Source organism: Cervus elaphus, chromosome 5, assembly GCF_910594005.1.
Source record: "Cervus elaphus chromosome 5, mCerEla1.1, whole genome shotgun sequence".
NCBI classification, from domain to species: Eukaryota; Metazoa; Chordata; class Mammalia; order Artiodactyla; family Cervidae; genus Cervus; species Cervus elaphus.
In genome coordinates, this window is record NC_057819.1 from 1426813 (window position 1) to 1447899 (window position 21087).

Genomic DNA, 21087 nt, shown 5'->3' on the forward strand with positions numbered 1-21087 from the left:
CTTGGGCTACTGGAAAGACTTTATTATTCGGAGGACGACGAGGAGGCCTTGGAGGGTTTGCAGCCGAGGACTGACATGATCTGATCTGTGTCTTAACGAGGGGTCCCTGGGGACTGTTGAACTGGGAAGAGGATAGGAGCAAGGATGGAAGGTGGGGAGGCCAGTTAAGGGGACAGAAGGCGATGATGGTTGGGACCATCGTCAGCTCAGTGAAAGTGAGACGGAGAGAGAAGATTCTGGTCAATTTTTCAGGATAGAACCTACAGGATTTACTGATAGATCAAACATGAGATGTAACGGGAAGGAGTCGAGGGACCTCATACCAGATATAAAGCAAAACACACAAATATTTAGATAACCAGAAAATAATCATATTTGACATATTAAGAAAATAAACACTTGATCTCCTCCCCTACCACGGTGACGTCAGAAGTCAGGTGCGCAAGTCTCTCTACGGTCAACCCCGCCCAGGCCCACCCCTGGCCGCCCTGATCCCGCCCATCAGCGCCCCCCCGCCCTCGTTGCCATGGTGATCGCCGCTCTGGATCGGCGTCCCGGAATCTCCCGCGAGGCTTTGGTTGCTATGGTGATCGCGGCGCAGGGCGCTGGCGGGACTCTTTTGGCTGTGAGCCCCGCCCCCAGCGTCCGGGATTCGTCGGAAGCAGGCGGGTCCGGCGTGGTGCTCGTTGCCATGGTGATCGCGGCCTCCCGACCCTCCGGGACTAGGCAGCGCCGGGAGCTGTGTCAGCGGCCGCAGGTCAGTCAGACTCCCCTTGAGTGTCACCCTCGCCAGCCCGCGTGATACCCTCCCACCGCACGATCTGAACTCGGCCAGGGCCCCCGGGCCTCCTCATTTCCTGACCGCCCATCCCGGACCCCAAGAGCTGGTCTGGAGACGGAAGTTCCGATGCGGAGGGCTACAGGCCTCGGTCGAGGACACTCAGTTGGGAGGGCGCGGACAGGGAGGAGGAGACCCGGGCCGTGGATATCGGCGGGAGGGGCCCAGCGCCGGGTTGGGTGCTCCTGGGAAAGGGTTGTGGGCTGAATGCTACGGCTCGGTGCACCCAGAGCCTTCATCCCTTAGAGGCCAGGAGCGGGGGCCCCCTCCCCACTCTACCTCCTCTGCCAGGACTGTGGGTCCCTGCTCTGCCGCCGTCACTCAGAGCCCAGCGCTGAGCTCAGGGAGGGGCCACTCCTGGCGGGACTCCTTGCGGGAGACCCAGGTCTCCAGCTCTCCCAGGCCGGGCCGCAGGCCTGTCTCCCCTGCCCCCAGCACACACTGCCTGCAGACTGGGGAGATGGCCCCTGACGTTCCTAACAGAGAAGGAGGCTTGGACTGTTTTCAAAGCTGCAGCCATGTTCAGCATCAACTCTGGGGAATCCCCAGGGACTCCCTAACCCTCTTTTCCCCCTGTTGGGGGCACAGGATTCCTGGAAGGATGAGGTCCTCCCTGACACCTTTGGGGCCCTCTGTGAGCCGGGACCGCGTCATCACCAGCTTCCCTAAGGTAGGGAGGCCTTAGGCCAGCCCTTGATGTGTGCACTGCTCCAGGGACAGCATGCCCGCACCCAACTTTCCCCACCTCGCTCACCGCCAGAAACAAGGCAGGTCGATCGGGGAGGTCAGTCCCTCGCTGACAGACCCCAGGGACGCAGCAGACTTCTTGAGAAGCTTGGCATTGACTTGCCCAAGTTGGGCCGGCAGATGAAAGGTGACCCTAGAAGGCAGTGTGGCGTGGAGGTAAAGGGCACAGACTTTGCAGTCAGACAGTGGTGTGAGCCCTGCGTGTCATTAAGCTGTGTGACCCTGGGCAAGTTACTCAACCTCTCAGACCTGCTGGTCCACGAGGACAGGTCTGCTCACGTTGGATGCCTGGTTCATGGTCAACGGGAGCGCCCTCGCCCAGGTTGTGGTTGCTGCTTTTCTCAGTATAGTTATTACATTATCAGGGCTTCCCAGGTGGTCCAGTAGTTAAGAATTCACTTTCCAATGCAGGGGACACAGGTTTGATCCCTGCTCCGGGAACTAAGATCCCACATGCCTTGGGGCAACTAAGCCCAGTGGAGCCACAATGATCCTGCCTGCCACTGAGACCCAACCCAGCCAAAGATCAATCAATATTTTAAAATTATTATTACATTATTGAACAGTACCTCCAGTTTCCTGAGATTAAATCGAAGGTTCTCACCCCTTACCCTTCTGCCTTCTGTCCCTACTGAAAACTCACAGCTATCTTAAAATCCATCCTTAATCACAGCAGGGGACACAAATCCATACAACCTGAAGTGGGTGGGAGGACCAGTGTCTCCCAGCCCTGCAGAGGCTCCACCTGCCCTCTGCTCGCCGCCGCTCAGGGCCAGGTCCTGCAGCAATTTGTAACACAGAAGGTCAGACACAACATGATGTCCTCGAGAGGGGGCCACTTAGCTGCTTCCTGACACAGGCGCAGGAGAAATGAGCACCTCTCTGGCTGATGCGTGATGATGAGGGCCAAAGTAAGTGCTTGAGCACCAGATTTGAGAAAAGGCAGGGAAGAGAAGAGACGCTCGTGTTTGCTTCTACATGCAGAGTACCTGGAAGCATGCTTGAGATCCTGCAGGTCACCGCCCTGTGTGCGGGAGAAATCCTCCCGTTTGAGTCTTGAAATCTGTGCTCAGGCCAGTGGGGGAAGGAGGGTAGACTGGGTGTTTGGGGTCTGCAGTGTCTGCCTCCCCCCCTCCTGCCTCCTCCCTTCCGAGCTCTCTTCAGCTCGCACAGAGAAAGCCTCGGTGCCTCTGACTGGTGGATGGTCCCCGAAGGACTTTTCCATCTCATCAGAGGCCCAGCAACTGCTTCCCTTGTCAGTAGTGACTGGGGATGAAGGGGTTGAAGAGCTGAAGGAAGGGAGGGGTGACTGGCACAGGTCTCATGGGATGAAGGACCTCAATTACAGTGTGACAGCAAGGCTGAGAGGTAGGGAGGGCTGCCTGCCTGAGGTCACACAGCTGTGCGTGGGGGAGCCCAGACTTTACCTGACCGTGGCTGACTCCTAGCTCTGACTGTCCCCCACCCTGGGAGGCAGCCTGGGGCACCCCTGTTCCCACAGAAGGTGAGATTCTCTGCCATCTGCTTGTGGCCAGGTTTATCCTGCACCCCAGGGGCCACAGCACTTCAGGCCTGAGCAGTGTGCAGTCAGGCGGGCCAGTCCTTCCTTCATCCCACATGTCCCGTCTCCCTGCGTGCAGGGCCCACCAGCCTTCTTTAGCACACTTCTTTAATCTGTATCCCAAGTGTGTGCTCAGTCGCTCAGTCGTGTCTAACTTTATGCGGCCCCATGGACTGTAGTCTGCCAGGCTCCTCCATCCATGTAATTTTCCAGGCAAGAATACTGGAGTGGGTTGCCATTTCCTATTCCAGAGGATCTTTCCGATCCAGGGATCAAACCTGCATCTCCTGCCTGGGCAGGTGTATTTTTTAGCACTGAGCCATCTAGGAAGCCCATATTATGCATTAACCTACTATATATCAACGGGATATAGAATTAATATTGCCTATCAGAAAGTTTTACCACTGTTTAAAAAAAAAAAAAAAAAACCTGAAAGTGATTTTTCAGCTGTACGTTTTCTTGAAAAGAAGAAATTCCTAGCTTTTACTCAGGACAACATGAAAAGTACATTTGAAAAAGTTTTTCTCTTAGGAGGAATCTGGGATCCACTGCATCGTTCTTATTTTGTTCTTTCCCCCTCTTCTTTCTGTCCCCAACATTTCTACCATTTTCCTCTTCTTGGCCGGCACCAGGCTGTCTCCTTCCATTGGCTTATTACAATCACCGGCTGAACTACATTTTTTGTGTCGGGTTTTGGCTGCCTTTCTTGCTGCCGCACTGCACGGCCAGATTCCTTATTGCTTTTGGATTAGTGGCGGGCCCCCTCTTCTGACCGCCGTGTCTTGGTCGCGCCGCACCCCCCCCCCCACCTCGCTCCCCCCGCGACTTGATGCCGACACGGAGAGAAGCGGACAGAAAAGCAGCCAGCCTTCCGGAGAAGAGGGCCCACCCACCTCCGCGTGGCCGTGGCCCTGAGCTGAGCGCTTGCCTGAGCTGCTCGCTTGCCCCTGCAGCCCGCAGACCAAGAGGCTCTGTGAGAGTGCCCCCACCTCACAGGTGAGGACATGGGCTCCATGAAGCCCCGCATCCGCCCTCTGCAAAGCTCCTTCACTCTCCCCGCTGCCCTGGTGCGGCCACACGGGGCCGAGAGGGCAGGTGGGCCAGGGCAGAGAGCCGAGGGCCACGGGCCACGGAGGTGGCTGGGGACGCAGCGGAGCACAGCTGCGGAACGCGTCGAGACTCCGCCCACGCCCCGGCCACGCCCCACACACAGCCTCGGCCAATCGGACCGCAAAGTACGGCTGCCGTCTGCAGCGAGGCTCCGCTCACGTCCCGGCCACGCCCCACACGCAGCCTCGGCCAATCGGACCGCAAAGCACGGCCGCCGTCTGCAGCGAGGCTCCGCCCAGGCCCCGGTCACTCCTCACATTCAGCCTCGGCCAATCTGACCGCAAAACCGAATGGTCACGTTTGGGCTTCGCTTGGGGCTCAGCGGGTAAACAATCCGCCCGCAATGCGGGAGACCCGGCTTCGACTCCTGGGTCGGGAAGATCTCCTGGAGGAAGGGAATGGCTATTCTTGCCTGGAGAATTCCACGGACAGAGGCGCCTGGGGGACTCCACAGTCCATGGGGTTAGCAAAGGGTCCGAGACGACTGAGCGACTTTCACTTTGTTTCACTTTCCGTTTGTTTAATATGATTTTTTTTTCAGCCTATAGAACAAACGTGCATTCCCCGAGTGTCAGGGCGTCTTTGCTGAGCACCCAGTATGCATGTGCCAGGCCAGCTCTGCGCTGGCGGCTTTACAAACACGACCTCATTCACGCCCCCAAGTCTCGGAGGGTTTCCAGATGCAGAAACTGAAGTTCAGAGACGTGAGCCAACTGCCCAGGGTCACACAGCACCTGAGGGTCCGTGCTCCTGGGCCACTATTTGGTCTTGCCTTCTGAAAAACGTGGATGACCCAAGTGCTTTTAAGGATATGTTCCATGCACGAATATGCATATTTTTTAAAAAACGAAAACAGCATCAGAGATTCGTAGTAGAAAGTGTAGGAGGGTCTTGGTGCTAAAAGGGTCCTTACAGCCTACCCCTCGTCTCACCGGAGGGGACAGAGGTGTGACATGCCCACAGCAATGGCACAGCTCCCCTCCCCCGACAAGATCCAGCTCTCTGGGTCCCGGCCTGGGCTCCCTGGCATGTCAGAGCCCTGGAGCCTCGTGAGGTGCTGACAAGGACGGCGTGACGGAGGCTTGGAAGGGGACAGAGGGGACCCTGGGAAGTAAGCCACCAGCTCCTGCCCGGGAGCTCCGCGGGGGGACATGCCCGCCTGTCCATCTGTCTGTCTGCAGTGGTACACGCCCGCCGCCTGCCTGCAGCTCCGGGAGCACTTCCATGGGCAGGTCAGCGCCGCCTGCCAGCGCGGGAACACGGGGACCGTAGGGTGAGCGCTGTCTCCGCGGGGGAGGCGGGGGAGGGCCCAGCGCACGCCTGAGTGTGTGGAGGCAGACGCGGGCCTCGGACAGCAGACCGCATGGGTGCGACCCTGTCCAGCCCGGGGACCATCGGGCCGGTCATCCCGCCTCACCTGCTGCAGGAACATCTCTGCCCTTGGGGAGGCCAGTGCCTGAGGTCTGAGCGCAGCCATTTCCTCGGGCTTCAGCCTTAGTGTCGGGGCCCCGGGGCCACCTCTGAGTCCCCACCACGCCTGCCCCTCAGCCTCCCGTGGTGCACATTTCTGATTCTCACAACAGGGACATGGGCCCGGTGGGGTCAGGGGTAGGGAGGCCCCAGAACAAAGGCAGGCCCTCTGCCCCTCCCCTGGGCCAGCGAGGGGGGCACACGCCGCAGAGTGTCTCACGGGTGGCCTGTCCCCGTCTCGAGTGAGGACCGCAGGGGAGGAGGGGCCCGTGTGTGTGAGGATGCCCTCGTTACCACGCCTGTGAGACCACGCCATGCCCCTCAGGCTCAGACTCTCCAAGGTGGTGGTGGTCGGCGATCTCTACGTGGGCAAGACCTGCCTCATCCACAGGTGCGCAGCCGGCCACCCCCTCTCAGCACCGCTGTTGGGCCTGCCTGGGAGGCCCAGTCCCAGGTCACAGTGGAGACCACGTGGCCGCTGGGAGGGGATGCAGGAAATTGGGGAGATGGCAGGCGTGCAGAGAGCGCGGCCTCCCGGGAGCCTGGCGATGGTCAGGCGGCCCTCGGGGCCCCGTGCCCCACAGCCCCACTGCCCTCCCTGCTGGCCGCACGGGGCCTCTCCCCATCCTGACCCCAATTGTGGCCTCCACCTGTGGCAGCCTCTGCCCATGGAGCTCTCGCTGGCGGCTCCACCTGCCTGTGGCCTGTCCCCATGGCCCGTCTCTGTGGCCATCGCCACCTGGTCTCCCCGTGCGGGCGGCCGCCTCCACACGTGGCCTCTGACAGCTTCCTGGGTCCCACAGGTTCTGCAAGAATGTCTTCAACCGTGACTACAAGGCCACCATTGGGGTGGACTTTGAGGTCGAGCGCTTCGAGGTCGCTGGGACGCCCTTCAGCCTCCAGATGTAAGTCACTGGCGGCCGCCTGCGCGTCTCCCGATCGGTGGCTGTGGGTGGGCTTCGTGGAGACACCAGGGAAGGCCCCAGCAAGGGAGCAGGAGGCCTTGGCCAGCTGTGTGAGGCTGGGTTCCCTGCTTCTACAGAACCAGGCCCCAGGCACACCCATACACCCTACCCCACGCGCCCTGTGTCCCTCTGTGATCCCGCGCACCAGGCCAGGCATGGCTTCTGGCAAGTAACTTCAGGCCTCTGAGCCGCTGTTCATGCCTGGAAAACGGGGCCAAAACTGGTCCCTGCCTGTGAGGCTCTAGCGGAGGTCATGTAGCCCCCAGGCCTTCCTGGGGCTGGACATCCCCACACCCCTGCCCTTGCTCACCTCCCCCTGCCTCTGTCTGTCTGTCTGTCTGTCTTCTCCCTGCCCCATGGGAGGCGCACCCTAGGAAGGGATCAAGAGGAGGTGGGGGCTGGCAACAGGCACTTCCCAATGCCCGTGCTGCTGGGAAGGGCTCTGGGTCTCCCACCGGGGGTCTGCACGAGCCTGCTGGCTGAGACCCCACGAGCATAGCTAAACCTGCCGCCTCTCGGTCTCCCTGCCTCTTTTGGCCACGGCACAGCTGGGACACAGCAGGGCAGGAGAAGTTCAAGTGCATCGCATCTGCCTACTACCGGGGTGCCCAGGGTGAGTGGCCAGCAGGGCCTCAACCACGTCCAGCTGGGGGATCCCCGTGAATTCCCCGCCGGGCTCGGTGTGAGAAGCCAGGTCCTCCGAGAGCCGCTGAGGAAGCACGGGCTGGGGGCGGTCCTGGCCTTCCAGCCGGGCCTAGGCGGGCCTCACCCGCCATACGCTCTAGGGGACCCTGGGGTGGCGCGTGCTCCCTGAAGGTCTCAGCCCCAGTTTCAGCTCAGAAAGATGCTCAGGGTGAGGAGTGTTTGGGCAGAGACCCCACAGAGAAGAGTGGAGTCGGCTCCAGAGCAGGGGCCGAGGCTTGGCCGGAGGGGAGAAGAGGAGGTGCCCGCACCCCCCACACACCGTGGAGGCCAGCGGGGCTCCTTGCCCACTGCCTCCATGCTGAGGGCACCCCAGCATGAACAGGCCTCCCGGGCAGCAGGCGGTGGCAGCATAGCCCCGTCCCGAGACCAGGAAGACGAGGGAGAGGGGTTCCCGTGGGAGGTGGGCCCGGGGTCGCAGGCGTCCCGTCCAGGCTCAGGCGATGAGGCACAGCTGCGTCCACGCAGTACTGCTGTCAGAAGTCGCGTTTTCACTGAGGCTGAGAAGAGCGAAACCAGGGAACCGCGTGTTGGAATAACAGCCCTGCCATGTCCACTGTGGCCTCTTCTCGGGGTCGGGGGCTGGGGGCGCACACTGCTGGAAGAAGCCCGGCAGGCAGCCGCCCGGCCTCGGTCACTACCACCACGGCCCGCGTCCTGCCCTTCTGAACGATCTCCGTGTGCGGCCGCCCAGGGCACGTGGGAGCAGGCAGGGCAGTGACGGAGGAGCCGAGGGGCGGGGAGCTCATCACCAGGCGTCTCCCCGGCCCCGAGCCTGCCTCTCCGCAACAGGCCCCTGACGCTGCTTGTTGCCCATCGGCCGTTCGGCCCCAGGGGCCAATGGTGGGAGGTTGGTCCAAGAGCTTTCCCACCGTTGCTCCAGCTTAATCCCCTGGGCCACCCTGAGCCCCGGAGGTGGCCGTGGCCGGTCCCCACTGGGTCATGGCCGCAGAGGCGGCTTGACCTCTCTGCGGTCCAGGCTTCCCCCGCGTGCCCCGCACCTGTCAGAGGCAGAGAAAATCTGGGGCAGGGGGCTCACCTTGCCTCCCTGGACCCCACTGTGGCCGGGCTGCTGGGTCCCCATGGCACGGGTCCAGGGCTGCGTGCCCGAGGGGCCCCCTGGGACAGTGTGGGAGGGAGCCCCCTTGTCACGCCGTCTTTGCCTCCCCGTCACTCACCGGCTTCCCCTGGCTTCCCCCGTGTGCGCAGTGATCATCACGGCCTTTGACCTCACCGACGTGCAGACCCTGGAGCATGCCAGGCAAGTCCCGGCTCGGCAGCCCCCGTGGGCTCCCCAAACCTGGGCCACGAGCTGCCCATGGGCCAGCGACGGTGCGGCTGCCGTCCTATCCCTCAAGATACGCAGCCACCGCAGAAGGCAGGGCCGGCCAGCCCCTTGGCCAGCACAGAGCGGCCCGCGTTGACTGCAGGGCTCAGCTTGAGAGCCTTCCCAGTTTTGGGGGGAAGGGCCTGGCGTCCTCACCGCTTCTGGGCCCCAGGCAGGGGACACACCTGGGCAGAGATCTGGGTGAGAGCCAAGGGTCGTTGGCTGACGGGCCAGAGCCCCCCGCCCCTGACTTTGGGGCGTTCACAGCTGCGTCTGCAGCCCTGTGAGGGGAGCTGGCTGGTCACTCCTGTGGGTGGCGGCGCGGGACGGACCCAGGGTGCGGGACGCCACGGGGCTCCCTGACTCGCTGCCGCTCCTGCGTGCCCACCCTCAGGAGGCGCAGTCCACGTCCCCTCCTGGCACCTCCCCTCCCCCCGGCCCTGGGGGGCCCCGGGCTCCCTCGTCTGCTCAGCGTGGGGTGGGTCCATCCCAGCCTGTCGCCCGCCTTCCAGGCAGTGGCTGGAGGACGCGCTGAGGGAGAACGAGCCGGGCGCCTGCTTCCTGTTCCTCGTGGGGACCAAGAAGGACCTGCTGGTGAGCGGAGCCAGGCAGCCTGGGGGGACTCGGAGCAGAGGGTGACCCCCAGGGCCTAGGCGGCAGCTCTCGGGTCCCCGGTCCCCGTCCAGTAGGAGAGGGACGCTAGAGCTCAGACCTGCCCGGAACCACCGGGCTCACCTCCAGGCAGGTGCCCAGCCTGGGCGTCACCGCGGGAGGCCGGGGTGGGGGTGGTGGGGCGGGGCTGGATCAGCAGGGCCGCTTCCCCCAGTCAGGGGCCGCGTGCGAGCAGGCGGAGGCGGAGGCCGTGCGCCTGGCCAACGAGATGCAGGCTGAGTACTGGTCCGTGTCAGCCAAGACCGGTGAGTGGGCGCGGGGCTGCCGCGGAGGCGTGGCGATCAGGGGTGGGGGTCCCGGCCGGTGGATGGGCGGAGTGGCACACCCGTGTTCTCCAGTGAGACCACTACTCCTGCTAGTGGGGGCAGGTCCCTGCGGGGTCCCGGCCCAGCATCTCAGGGAGGCAGGGGCAGCCTTACCTGGAACCACAGCGTTGTCCCGCCCCTACCCGATGCTTGTGGGAGGCCCCGCTCGAAGGCGTAGCACGCACTGTCTCAACCAATTGCAGCTGAGTGCCTGCAGGCCCGGCGCTGCCGAGGGACAGATGATTGGGCCACGCCCCCACCCCCCACCCCCAGCTCTCACCCACACCCCTCCCGGTTTCTGCCCGGGCCTCGCTGGTTCCCCGGAAGGAGCTGATCCCACCCACGGCACCGCTTACCGCAGCCTTCAACATCTCTGAGCCTCAGCATCCTCACCCTGGAAGTGGGGTGATGCCATCAGTCTTGTGTTTTTAATGCAAAACACGCTTTTTATGATAAAAGACATAGGATGCACTGAGGAAAAACGAGCGAACGCACAGAAGCAAAGAACAGACTTTGCAAACAGGTTGTTGGGATGGAATGAAACAACTCGAAATGCCTGGCGCACCGCAGGTGCCAAGGCTGTGGGGACTCAGGGATTATACCTCGGAGTCCTTACCCCAGGAGAGGGGCCACTGTGGACGCTGCCCGGGGTGCAGGTGGAAGCACCACCTCCTCCGGCCCGGCACAAAGTGGTGGCCGTGCCCAGTTCTCTCTGCCCCTTCCTGAGGGCACCCCCAAGCCTGTGAGAACCCACCCTCTTATTGGAGTAACAGCCCATTCCCAGAGAGCTCCTTGTGGAGCAAGCAGGACCGCCTTGTGTGGTTGTATAGGTTGTTAACTGCACAAATGCAGTGTGTGTGTCGGGGGCTGCACCTGGCCCTCTGCTCCAGTGGGTGGCCTTGTCCTCCTGGAGGAGGAGGCACAAAAGGCTCCACGTGGGGGCCAGGGCTCTAATCCTCGTGGCTGCCCGCTGGGCAGATGCAAGACGGTGACAAGACAGCAGGCCCACCTGTGATCTCCGCACAGCCCAGCACCTGGCCTGCAGGCGCTCAGCTGCGATTGATTGAAACAGTGCATGCTAAGTCGCTTCAGGCGTGGCTAACGCTTTGCGACCCCCTGGACTGCAGCCCGCCAGGCTCCTCTGTCCATGGGATTCTCCAGACAAGAATACTAGAGTATGTTGCCATGCCCCTCCTCCAGGGGATCTTCCCGACCCAGGGATTGAACCTGTGGCTCAAGTCTCTGCACTGGCAGGCGTGTCCTTTACTACTAGCGCCACGTGGAAACCAAGGCTCAGAGGTTGTCAGGAGTAGCCAGGGCTAATGGCCGGGCCGGGAGTCTGTCCCCTGCCCAGAGAGGGGAGCGTCCTGCCTCCTGCCCCGCCGACTCCCCTGCCCCCGACAGGGCGCCTGCAGGCGGGGTCATGACTGTCCGTGCCCGCAGGGGAGAACGTGAAGGCGTTTTTCAGCCGTGTGGCCGCCCTGGCCTTCGAGCGCTCAGTACTGCAGGACTTGGAGCGGAGGAGCAGCGCCCCGCTGCAGGTCGGCGGCGGGGACCTCATCCGTACGTGCAGGGCCCCGGGCCGGGGAGGGGCTCACGCCCGACATCTGCATCCACCACCCTCTGCCGGGACTCGACTGTCCGCCCAGCTTGTCCGGGCCCCTCTCCCATCCTGCTGACCTCCGGCTGCAGTGCCCCCCCCCCCCACCAACCAGCCACCTGCCGGCCAGCTCAGACACCCTCCCCCGTGAGCTCAGGTGCCCGCTGGATGCCAGGTGACTTCTCCCCTTGCTGCAGGGATGGAGGGACGTCCACCCGAGACCCCAGACAGCAGGAGGCCCTCCAGCCCGAGTTGCTGTTAGCCAGGCCTGCGGCAGAGGCCTCCCCGCCCTCCACGAGGCATGCCGGTGGTGTGTCTGCGACATGGAGGGGGATGCGGGGCGCCCACCACGCTGAGCCCCAGGGACCCCCCTCCCCCAGCTGCCTCCTCTCCGTAGCGAGGCGGGAGCCAGGGGAGGCCCCCACTGCCACCCGGGACCCCCGGCTGGAAGGCCAGTCACCCCTACAGTGTTGCCCGTCAGCCCCGGCCGCAGAGGCTCAGGACCGCAGGCACAGCCGGGGTCCCAGACCCCGGGCACAGTCGGGGCTCCCCGGGCCCCTCCCCAGCCTTCTGGTTGGCCCCGGAGTCGCCCTCATCTCAGGGGCCCCGGCGAGTGGGACTTTCTCTCCTGGCCCCGACTCTTCTGTCAGCAGGGCTGGGCCTTGGAGCCCCGGCCCTGCGGTCCACTGTCCCTCCGCCACGGACTTGCGGGTCCCCTCTCTGGCCGCCGAGGGGCCCCCTCTGGCTCCGCTGTGACCCGTGGCCTCCTGCGCCCCGGGTCAGGAGCCGAGATGAGCAGGATGGGCCACACACACTCCCGGCCCGGCTGTGCCCCGCCCCCACCCTGTGACTCGCCGCGGCATCCGCTGCTCATGGCACTGCCCCCCCCCACACACACTGGCAGCTGTCACCCAGACTCTGCTGGGCTGGTGCCCACCCCCGCCCACCCCCGGGCCCTCTCTCCCACTTGCCTGGGGACGAGACGGTGCCGCGTGCAGGTCCCCGAGGACCCTGGTGATGGCTGCAGGTGTCGGCAGCACAGCGGAGGCACTCCAGCCCCTGCAGGCAGGCTCCCCATCTCCATGGCCCTCCTGATCCCCAGAACAGGCGGGCGCCCCCGGCCTCCCCTCCCCAGCTCCCGCCCAGAGTGCCCAGCCCGCTCCAGGCCCTGGTGGGGCTCCTCCACAGGGCCTACTGAGCCCCCCACCTCACGGCCACAAGCAGGTGGCACGTGTGGCCACCGTCCTCGTGGACTGTGAGCGTTTCCTGGGCAGCCAATGGTCAGCGGCCCGGGGACACTGCGTCTCCTGTCCGCTCAGCCTTCTCCATATCTTCAGCTCTCCTTTTAGTAGATGGAGGGTCCTCCTTTGCATAAAGCACTCGGCAGGAACCGCAAATGTGCCATTGTGAGATGTGGCAGTACAGGGCTCAGCCTCCAGGGAGGCGCCCCTGAGGCCCGACGTAAGCAGCGCAGGCCTCCTGCTCCTCGTCTGCTGTGAAACCAGCGCGCCCTCTCCCCGGCCCACCCACCAGGTGGCCTTCTTCCTCCCAGGCTGGGCGAGCCTGTGTCCCTTCAGGGCTGCAGATTTGACTTCCTGCAGCGGGGCCAGAGTCTGTTCATGCCGCCTGGCCCTGGGACAGTCGGCTTTTCGCTTCTTTTCACTGAGGTGTCGGTCCTCACAGCGGCAGCTTTCCACACTCGGGATTCCCCGCTCGGGATTCCCCGCAGGGACCTTGCTGGGCCTCCTGCGGGCTGGCCCACCAGACCCAACCTTGGGGTTGTGCCAGGCCCGGGTTTGGGGCACACGAGAGACAGCGTCAGGATGGGTGAGTCTGCTCAGGTGGGCTGGCACCCTCCCGGCTCCCTCCCCTGCCTCTGGGGACCATGTCCGTCTGTCACTGGCCCCTGAGCCGGGACCACCGTCTCGTGTGCGCCCAGCCCTCTAAGCGGCCCGCTGGGAAACTCCCTTCCTGTGGCCCCCGTGTGCGTGCGAGCACTTCAGAGGCATCTCGAGGAAACGGGCCTCGGATGCCTCCAGAGCCCCCTTCAGCCTGGTGATGGGACACGGGCCCCTCCTGAAGAATTGCACGCTCCTGAGGGCCTTGGCCACGTGAGCTGGACGCCTGAGTTCGCCTGAGATGGAGGTAAGGGGACGTGGTGATGGGCGGGGGGCCCGCTCTACTCACAGCCACACAGATAGAACCTGAGCGGGGCTGGGGGGGTGGTGTGGGGGAACAGGCCTTCCTGGCCTGTGAGCTGCAGAGGGTGCTCGGGACCCAGGAGGCCTGGGGCAGAGACACGAGCGGGTGTGGGGCGCGGGAGCTTTCAGAAGCAGCCGCAGCTCAGAGAGGACCCTCATCCTCTGAGCCTTCTGTTTTCCCGGAGACGGGGCAGGGGAGCTGGGGGCCCCGAGATGACACGTCACCTGCCCAGCAGCCCCGCGCTCCTCTGACATCTGCCGCGGCCTCCCCATCACTCCCCAGGCGTCAGGCCGATGGGGAGTAGCGTGTGGTCCCGCGGCCTCCTTCCAGGGCTCTACCCCCTCATCCAGACACTCCCTCTCCGGCATTCCGGGACCCCCCGGCCACCTGTCTGAGCCTGCACCCCCAGGAGGGAGCAAGGCGGGGCCTCCCGTCCACAGGCCGCTGTTCACAGGCCCCTCCCGCCACCCCCTGGTCCCCAGCAGAAGGGTGGCACCTCTCCACCCGCGCCTGAGGGTGCCCTGGGTCTCTGACCACAGGAAGCCATCGCCCGTACCGTGTTGCCGGCCGGGCCTCAGGAACCAGCCCGTCTTGTCCGGGCCCCTGCACTCTCTGTGAGGCTGGAAGTGCAGCTGAGGCGCTCAGAGGGATCTGCACTCCCACCCCCACTGCAGGGCCTCATCAATAATTGATTCTGCAGAAGGCAGGGGAGTTCCAGCCAAGAGGGAAGGAAGGGTCCACGGCTCACTCAGGCGGAGCCCGGGGCCAGCGAAACCCTTCAGAGACCCCCCCTCCCCACTGTGGGCCAGGGCTGGGGGCCTGCAGGAGGCGCCCCGCCAGGCGCCCCCCAGCACAGCACCACGGGCAGGGCTACAGGACGGTTGTATCGATCGCCCCCGCTTTCCAATCTTGCCTGCAGCTCCCTGGGGCTGAAAGATGATGGATGACAGCTGGGGGGTCATGTGGCCACATCCCCGCCTGAAGGGAGCCCTCCTCTGGCCCCCAAAGCTGGGGGGATGCGGGCGCGCACAGAGCAGAGAAGCAGCAAAACACAGCCCCTCACTGCTGTGTGAGGCCATCAGCAGTCACTCCCCACGCCGCCCAGCCCCCGTCCCCAGGCGGCCACCAGCCTACTTTCTGTTTCCATAGATTTGGTCTGTTCTGGACATTTCACGTAAACGGAGTCATACAATATGTGGTCTGTTTTGCCTGGTTTCTTTCACTTGACATAATGCTTTCAAGGTTTGTGGATATTCAGCATGCACTGGTACTGCATTTTCTTTGATGGTCAAATAATATTCCAGCGTCATATTCCCTTGACTGATGGGATGGTTTCCATCTTCGGGGTCTGAGGCATCGGAAGTTCTGCGTTCTGTCCAGCAGAGGGGGCTGTTGGGTCCCAGTGGTTCATTGTTGCAAAGGGACCAGGTAGCCTTTGGGGGGAGACAGCAATGGCAACCCACTCCAGTACTCTTGCCTGGAAAATCCCAGGGATGGCGGAGCCTGGTGGGCTGCCGTCTAAGGGGTCGCACAGAGTCGGACACGACTGAAGCAACTTAGCAGCAGCAGCCTTTGGGGAGGGGCCTGTCCGAACCTGATCCTGGGTTCAAGAACCCCTAGGGCTGCTATTGAGGGTACATGAGGGTGTGCACGTGTGTTTGTGTGTGTGTGTGAGAGAGAGAAAGAGATTTTGAAATGAATTATAGAGCCTCATCCCGGAAAATGATGGAAGTGGAAAGGGGGAAATACCACCGACAATCCCACTTTCCTGTCCCATTTTAGTTTTTAGATGGAAAAAAAAAATCTGTCGGGAGTGATGGAAATGTTTGTTTGTTTTTTTTTTTTTTTGGAAATGTTTGTTAACTGATGGTGGTGATGGTTTTCATGAGTGAAACCCCAGTTCTGACCTCCTGCAGGCCACGTCAGCCTGGCCCCTAACCCAGCTGTTCCTCAAACACACCCGGACCTCTGAACTCTCCCCGACTTTGCCTGTCCGTCCCCATCTCCAGGACCAGCTCAGGCGTCACCCCCGTCGGCCAGCCTTCCCCAGACCTCTGCGTCCTCTTGGATGTCCACTCACACAGCCCATGTACCTCTGCCGCGGCCTGGCTCTGCCCGCCTCACCCCGTCCTCCCTCCTGCATGCTCACCACCGCCTCTTCCCCGCGGGGGCAGGACTGACTGAGCACCTATTATGTCGTAAGCACTGAGGGTTCACTGGGGAACAAGACAGACAGATCTCTGTCCTGGGAAGTTTAGATCTAGTTGGGAACAGACACGGGGTGGGGATCGCAGAGCGTTAACGGATATGGATCCCACGTTCCTCCTCCGCCCTCCCTTCCTCTGGAGGGAGAGATGATAAGAAAGCTCATCGGGGAAGGAGCAGAGACCCAGGGTGGGGGTGCTTCCAGGGAAGACTCCAGGGAGGGGAGGAATGTCCTTGGTGCCAGAAGAAGCTGTCCCACGGGGAGATAGCCACTATCTTGCAGTGTCCTTGTGCCCAGCAAGCCACTTGCTCTGCCAAGAGAACAGGGCGTACAAACCCAAATCGAACAGTGTCAGTTTCCAGTGCACACAAATTTAAGGTGGGGCCAAGTTGGGGGCCTGCAAACCAGAGAGGAATACCTCACTGATAGATGCAGCAGCTCCCCCCCGCCCAAAGTATTCTTTTCTTCCCTGGTGCTTTATGATATTGTCCCAGGTGAACCCACAAATACCCCCTGGAAACTCAGACCCTGTTAGCAAGGGGAAAAAAAAAAAAACAGTTTATGCTTTTGGGATTCTCCCTGCTGATGGCCAGGGAATGGGGTTCCAGAGGCACTGGGTTCTCGTTCTGCCAGATCCACTCGCGGGGGTGCTGGAGGAAGGCACTAATGCTGATGGTGAGCTGCTGTGGGCCATGCGTTGGGAGGTCAGGGTTTATTACTCCCAACTTGAAGAAGAGGTCTTCAGGATGTGAACGCTGCTGGGTTCCTGCCTGGCTCTGCCAGCCACCAAGTTGGCCTCAAGCCCTCCTTCCTCAGATGCAAAACAGGCTTTTTTACCCTCGGGGCCCTGTCTGCTGGGCAGAGGAGCGTTAGGGTGGACACAGCCCAGCGCGGAGCACCTGCAGGGGAGCAGCAGGGAGCAGTGGCTGGAAGCGTCTGCAGTCCCCCCTCCCCGCCCCCACCGCCCCGGGGCTTTTCCTGCCAGGCTCCCAGGGCACCACCGTGAAAGGCGACCACGGGAAGAACAGCACAGGTTTTATGGTTGCCCCCCATCGGGCAGCTTCCGCACGGTGCTCACAACACACTGTTCCACGTGAGGACGAAAAACCGGCTCAGAGAGGAGGGGAAGGGAACTGCCAAGGTCACACAAGCCTCCGGGGGAGAGACCTGAAGCCCAGCCAGGCCGCCCTGGGCTCCGTTCCCTCTAGATGAGACGTCAGGGCATCCGCTCCGGGTGGCACCGGAGCTGGGGGAGGGGGGGTGGGGTAAGAGAACCCTCATGAGGCGGGGGCGGGCGTGTGTGTGCATTCTGGTTCTCAGGTTAACGCCTGGGGAAGCAGGCGCGAGCGGCCCAGAGGCGCCTGGCCTCTAGCCTGGGTCTCCGGCTGACACATCCCGTTTCCTTTCGCGTCACCCAGCAGGCTGGTCGGGGTCTTCTCGGCCCTCGGGGCCCCCCACCCCCACCGCACCCCCGGTGTCCACTCCGCTGTGTGTCTGAGATCTCCGAGCTTCTCCGGCGGACCAAAAGCAGACTCCGTTTCACTGCCCGCTGGGGCCGTGCTGTCCGCCTCCGTCCCCCATTCCTGGGCGCCCAGTGGAGGCCGGGGCCCCCCTGGGAGGCAGGTGACAGATAAGTTCCCAGTCAGGGCTGCAGGAAGGGAGACATGCGTGCTGAGCGGCCCGGGGTGCGGGGGAGACATTCCTATGGACCCTCTACATGATGCTTCAGCCGTCACGCCGGGACCCCAGCGCCCGGAGGCCCGTTGGCGACCGCCGGGAGACCTTCCCGCTGGGGAGCGCGCTCAGCCAGTTACGCTAGCGAGAGGCCACCCGGCTGGCCTGGATCCAGGGCACCTGTTCCCGGGGATGCAGAAGTCGCCGTCCGGTCCTCAGTTTCCCCAGGTGCGGGGGCCGCTGGCAGGGCCTCTGCCGGGTTCGGGGCGGGGGGGGGGGGGGGGGGGGTGGCCGCCCCTTTAAGAGGCCCCGCCCCGCTCCATCAGCCGCGCTGAGGCCCCGCCCTCCTCCCCGCCCCTTCCTGCGGCGCCGAGCGCGGGCGGCGCGCGCGAGAGCGGCGGGAGCAGGCGGGCAGATCGCCCCTCCGGGAGAGGCCCCTTTAAGAGGCCCCCCCACCGCTCCATCAGCCGCGCAGCGGCCCCGCCCACCTCCCCGCCCCGCCCCGCCCCTTCCTGCGGCGCCGAGCGCGGGCGGCGCGCGACAGAGCGGCGGGAGCGGGCGGGCCGAGCACAGCGCGGGGAGCCGGGCGGCGGCGCGGGAGCTCGAGGACAGTGGCGCGCGGGCGTCGGCCATGGGCTAGCGGGCCGGCCGAGCGGAGGCAGCGCCCGCCCCGCCCCGCGCGCGCGCGCGCGCGCCGGGAGCCCCGCACACAATAGCGGGCGCGCGGCCCCGCGCCCTTCCCCCGCGCGCGCGCCCCGCCCCGCGCGCCTGCCGCCGGGCCGCGGTCTCACCTGCAGCCCGGGAGGGGGCGGGCATTGTTTGCGCGCCGCCGCCGCCTTCGCCCCGCCGTGGGCATGGGGGCCGCCCGGCGTCCCGGGCCGGGCCTGGCGAGGCCGCTGCGCCGTCGCTGAAGCCGGCCTCGCTGGCGCGCGCAGCCGAGCGGCACAGGTGAGGAGCCGCGGCCGCGCCATGGTGGACCCGGTGGGCTTCGCCGAGGCATGGAAGGCGCAGTTCCCGGACTCGGAGCCGCCGCGCATGGAGCTGCGCTCGGTGGGCGACATCGAGCAGGAGCTGGAGCGCTGCAAGGCCTCCATCCGGCGCCTGGAGCAGGAGGTGAACCAGGAGCGCTTCCGCATGATCTACCTGCAGACGCTGCTGGCCAAGGAAAAGAAGAGCTACGACCGGCAGCGCTGGGGCTTCCGGCGCGCCGCACAGCCCCCCGACGGCGCGGCCGAGCCCCGCGCGCCGCGCGCTCACCCCGCGCCCGCCGAGGGCGCTGACCCGCCGGCCGCCGACGAGCCCGAGGCCCGGCCCGAAGGGGAGGGCTCCCCGGGCAAGGCCAGGCCCGCGGCCGCTCGCAGGCCCGGGCCCGCAGCCGCCACCGAGCGAGACGAACGCGGGCCCCCCACCAGCGTGGCGGCGCTGCGCTCCAACTTCGAGAGGATCCGCAAGGGCCCGGGTCAGCCCGCGGCGGCGGCGGACACCGAGAAGCCCTTCTACGTGAACGTCGAGTTCCACCACGAGCGTGGCCTGGTGAAGGTCAACGACAAAGACGTGTCGGACCGCATCAGCTCCCTGGGCAGCCAGGCCATGCAGATGGAGCGCAAGAAGTCACAGCAGCAGGGCGCCGGGTCGGGCCCCGCGGACACCCCCAGGCCCTCGTATCGTGGGCGCGCCTCCGAGGGCAGCGGCTGCGGCGGCCTCGACGGTGACTATGAGGACGTCGAGCTGAACCCGCGCTTCCTGAAGGACAACCTGATCAACGCCAACGGCAGCGGCAGGCCCCCGTGGCCGCCCCTGGAGTACCAGCCCTACCAGAGCATCTACGTCGGGGGCATGATGGTGGAGGGGGAGGCCAAGGGCGCGCTGCAGCGCAGCCAGAGCACCTCGGAGCAGGAGAAGCGTCTTACCTGGCCGCGGAGGTCCTACTCCCCGCGGAGCTTTGAGGACAGCGGAGGCGGCTACACGCCGGACTGCAGCTCCAACGAGAACCTCACGTCCAGCGAGGAGGACTTCTCCTCTGGCCAGTCCAGCCGCGTGTCCCCGAGCCCCACCACCTACCGGCCGTTCCGGGACAAGAGCCGCTCGCCCTCGCAGAACTCCCAGCAGTCCTTTGACAGCAGCAGTCCCCCGACGCCCCAGAGCCAGAAGCGGCACCGCCAGGGCCCCGTCGTCGTGTCCGAGGCCACCATCGTGGGCGTCCGCAAGACGGGGCAGATCTGGCCTAGCGACGGGGACAGCTTGTCCGGCAAGCTGCCTCAGGACGGCACCTGCCACGCAGACGCAGGTGAGTGCCTCTGCCAGCCTGGTGGGCACCCCTGAGAGGTCGGGGGTACGGGGCAGGTAGGTACGTGATGGGATGGTTCTCAGGCGCCAGTGGTGGGCTGGAAGGATTCGCGCCCATTCCCCCACCTGAACAAACTCCATCCCTGCTTTCCTCCTGATTGCAGATTCCCAGCGTCTGGAGTGGGATGCGGGTGGGAGGGGTGGTGTGTCAGAATGGTGGGGGTGGCTCCTTCCTTCGGGTCTGGAGCCTGTGCTTTCTCGTGAGAGTGCTTCCTCTCTGTGGGTCGGGACCAGGATCGCCTTGGACGGCCATCTCCTTGCCCTCCACCTGGGGCATCAGGGATGGTCTGGGCGGGGGGGGCGGGGTATCATCTCTTCCCTCTGGGTGGCTACTTCAGCAGGGACTGATCCGTGTCTTGGGCAGTCCCCGCCACCTGCCCTGGGAGAGTTCCACAACACATCCGGGGAACCCACGGGATGCCAGCTGCTCCCAGGCTGGAGGAGCGTTGGGTTCGCTCTCTGGCCAGCAGCCCCAGAGCAAGTCAGAGCAGGTGAAAAATACAAACCAGGAGGAAGGGAGGCCACAGGCAGTTCTGACTCAGTGGGCTACCGAAGAGCCGGGGCTGAAGAGCTCTATCTGGGGCTGAAGCAGGGCCACACCCGTGCTGATCTGTCCGGTTCGGACGGGAGACCTCACCGCTGGGCGTCTCACCCCTGCTTTGTTGTCCCCCTTGCCCACCCATGCTTATGTTCAGCTCCGAGTCCACGGTCTGGCTTCTGGCTCCGAGATTAAACCTGCAGGTCCGTGTGTATAACGCGCGTGCACATCTGTGTACAGACACCGTGTGGCGCTGGGCTAATGGGACTGGGTTTCGAGAGCCAGGCGCAGTTTGTGGTGGGAGTCAGGACTGGGATTTGGGGTTGTTGGGGGTGAGGCAGTTGGGAACCTGGCAGAGTCCCGGTCCCTGCTGAGCTAATGTGGTTTTCCGCTCCATTGACTATTTCTTTTTCTGCCGATGGAGTTGTGTGTGCTTGGTTGGTCAGAATCCTCTTGAAGCAAGTGAGGCTATTTTTGGCTCTGTGGAGGGGCCTCTTTGCCATCCGCGCTCCGTCCTGTTTGTTTTGGGCTCATCTTGTTGCTGACTCTGTCCGAGCTGTGTTGCTGGGACCTGTGGCGGGGCCCAGCCTCATCCTCCAGGCCCCTCGTGTGTGGGGAAGCCGGTAGTATTGAGAAGACCGCTTTGTAGGCAGCTCAGCTCCTCTGGGCTCTGGAGGATTGCCCTGTGGTTGCCGGGCACCAGCCCCGTCTGGCCAGCTGTCGGCCAGGCTAGCCAGCTCGGATTGGCCCTCAGCACCCGCGAGAGTACGTGTGAACATTGTCAACAAAGGAGGAAAGGAGAGCTTCTCGTGGAGACCTGTCGT

General features: G+C 64.1%; 3 protein-coding genes across 11 annotated transcripts in view; all 3 read left to right on the forward strand.

Moving 5' to 3' along the window:
- Positions 1 to 542: 542 nt before the first annotated feature.
- RAB36 (RAB36, member RAS oncogene family) lies at positions 543 to 14693 on the forward strand. 9 transcript variants are annotated; one of them, XM_043901150.1, is made up of 12 exons: positions 543 to 757; positions 5438 to 5529; positions 6052 to 6117; positions 6530 to 6631; positions 7240 to 7304; positions 8603 to 8654; positions 9233 to 9314; positions 9547 to 9637; positions 11141 to 11260; positions 11495 to 13124; positions 13237 to 13442; positions 14039 to 14693. In XM_043901150.1, the coding sequence occupies exons 1-10, from the start codon at positions 584 to 586 to the stop codon at positions 11557 to 11559; spliced, it is 909 nt and encodes a 302-aa protein (XP_043757085.1). In that variant the 5' UTR covers positions 543 to 583; the 3' UTR covers positions 11560 to 13124; positions 13237 to 13442; positions 14039 to 14693. The 9 variants fall into 9 exon arrangements, with proteins under 9 accessions (XP_043757085.1, XP_043757083.1, XP_043757084.1 ...); XM_043901153.1 differs by adding an exon at positions 1427 to 1508 and having other exon boundaries at positions 626 to 757; positions 11495 to 13442; XM_043901154.1 differs by adding an exon at positions 1388 to 1508 and having other exon boundaries at positions 686 to 757; positions 11495 to 13442.
- Positions 12089 to 17524, forward strand: LOC122695675 (proline-rich protein 2-like). The gene is made up of 6 exons (XM_043905787.1): positions 12089 to 12311; positions 12400 to 12577; positions 12850 to 13124; positions 13909 to 14113; positions 17127 to 17328; positions 17435 to 17524. Exons 1-6 carry the CDS (start codon positions 12089 to 12091, stop codon positions 17522 to 17524), a joined length of 1173 nt encoding a protein of 390 aa, XP_043761722.1.
- Positions 17525 to 17939: 415 nt separating this feature from the next.
- The window catches only part of BCR (BCR activator of RhoGEF and GTPase), an 86632-nt gene continuing 83484 nt past the window's right edge, over positions 17940 to 21087 (forward strand). The window contains exon 1 of the mRNA XM_043901146.1: positions 17940 to 19666. Within this exon, the coding sequence (XP_043757081.1) occupies positions 18349 to 19666 (1318 nt within the window). The 5' untranslated portion in view covers positions 17940 to 18348. The remainder of the gene's footprint in view (positions 19667 to 21087) is intronic.

Excerpts from the sequence above, each read along its gene's own strand:
- RAB36 (XM_043901148.1), top strand. The coding sequence starts at position 584 with ATGGTGATCGCGGCGCAGGGCGCTGGCGGGACTCTTTTGGCTGTGAGC. Across the intron at positions 9,315-9,546 it reads GGACCAAGAAGGACCTGCTG|TCAGGGGCCGCGTGCGAGCA; the intron begins GTGAGCGGAGCC and ends CGCTTCCCCCAG. Across the intron at positions 9,638-11,140 it reads GTCCGTGTCAGCCAAGACCG|GGGAGAACGTGAAGGCGTTT; the intron begins GTGAGTGGGCGC and ends CCGTGCCCGCAG.
- LOC122695675 (XM_043905787.1), top strand. The coding sequence starts at position 12,089 with ATGAGCAGGATGGGCCACACACACTCCCGGCCCGGCTGTGCCCCGCCC. Across the intron at positions 12,312-12,399 it reads GCAGGTCCCCGAGGACCCTG|AACAGGCGGGCGCCCCCGGC; the intron begins GTGATGGCTGCA and ends CCTGATCCCCAG. Across the intron at positions 13,125-13,908 it reads GAGAGACAGCGTCAGGATGG|GAGGGAGCAAGGCGGGGCCT; the intron begins GTGAGTCTGCTC and ends CTGCACCCCCAG.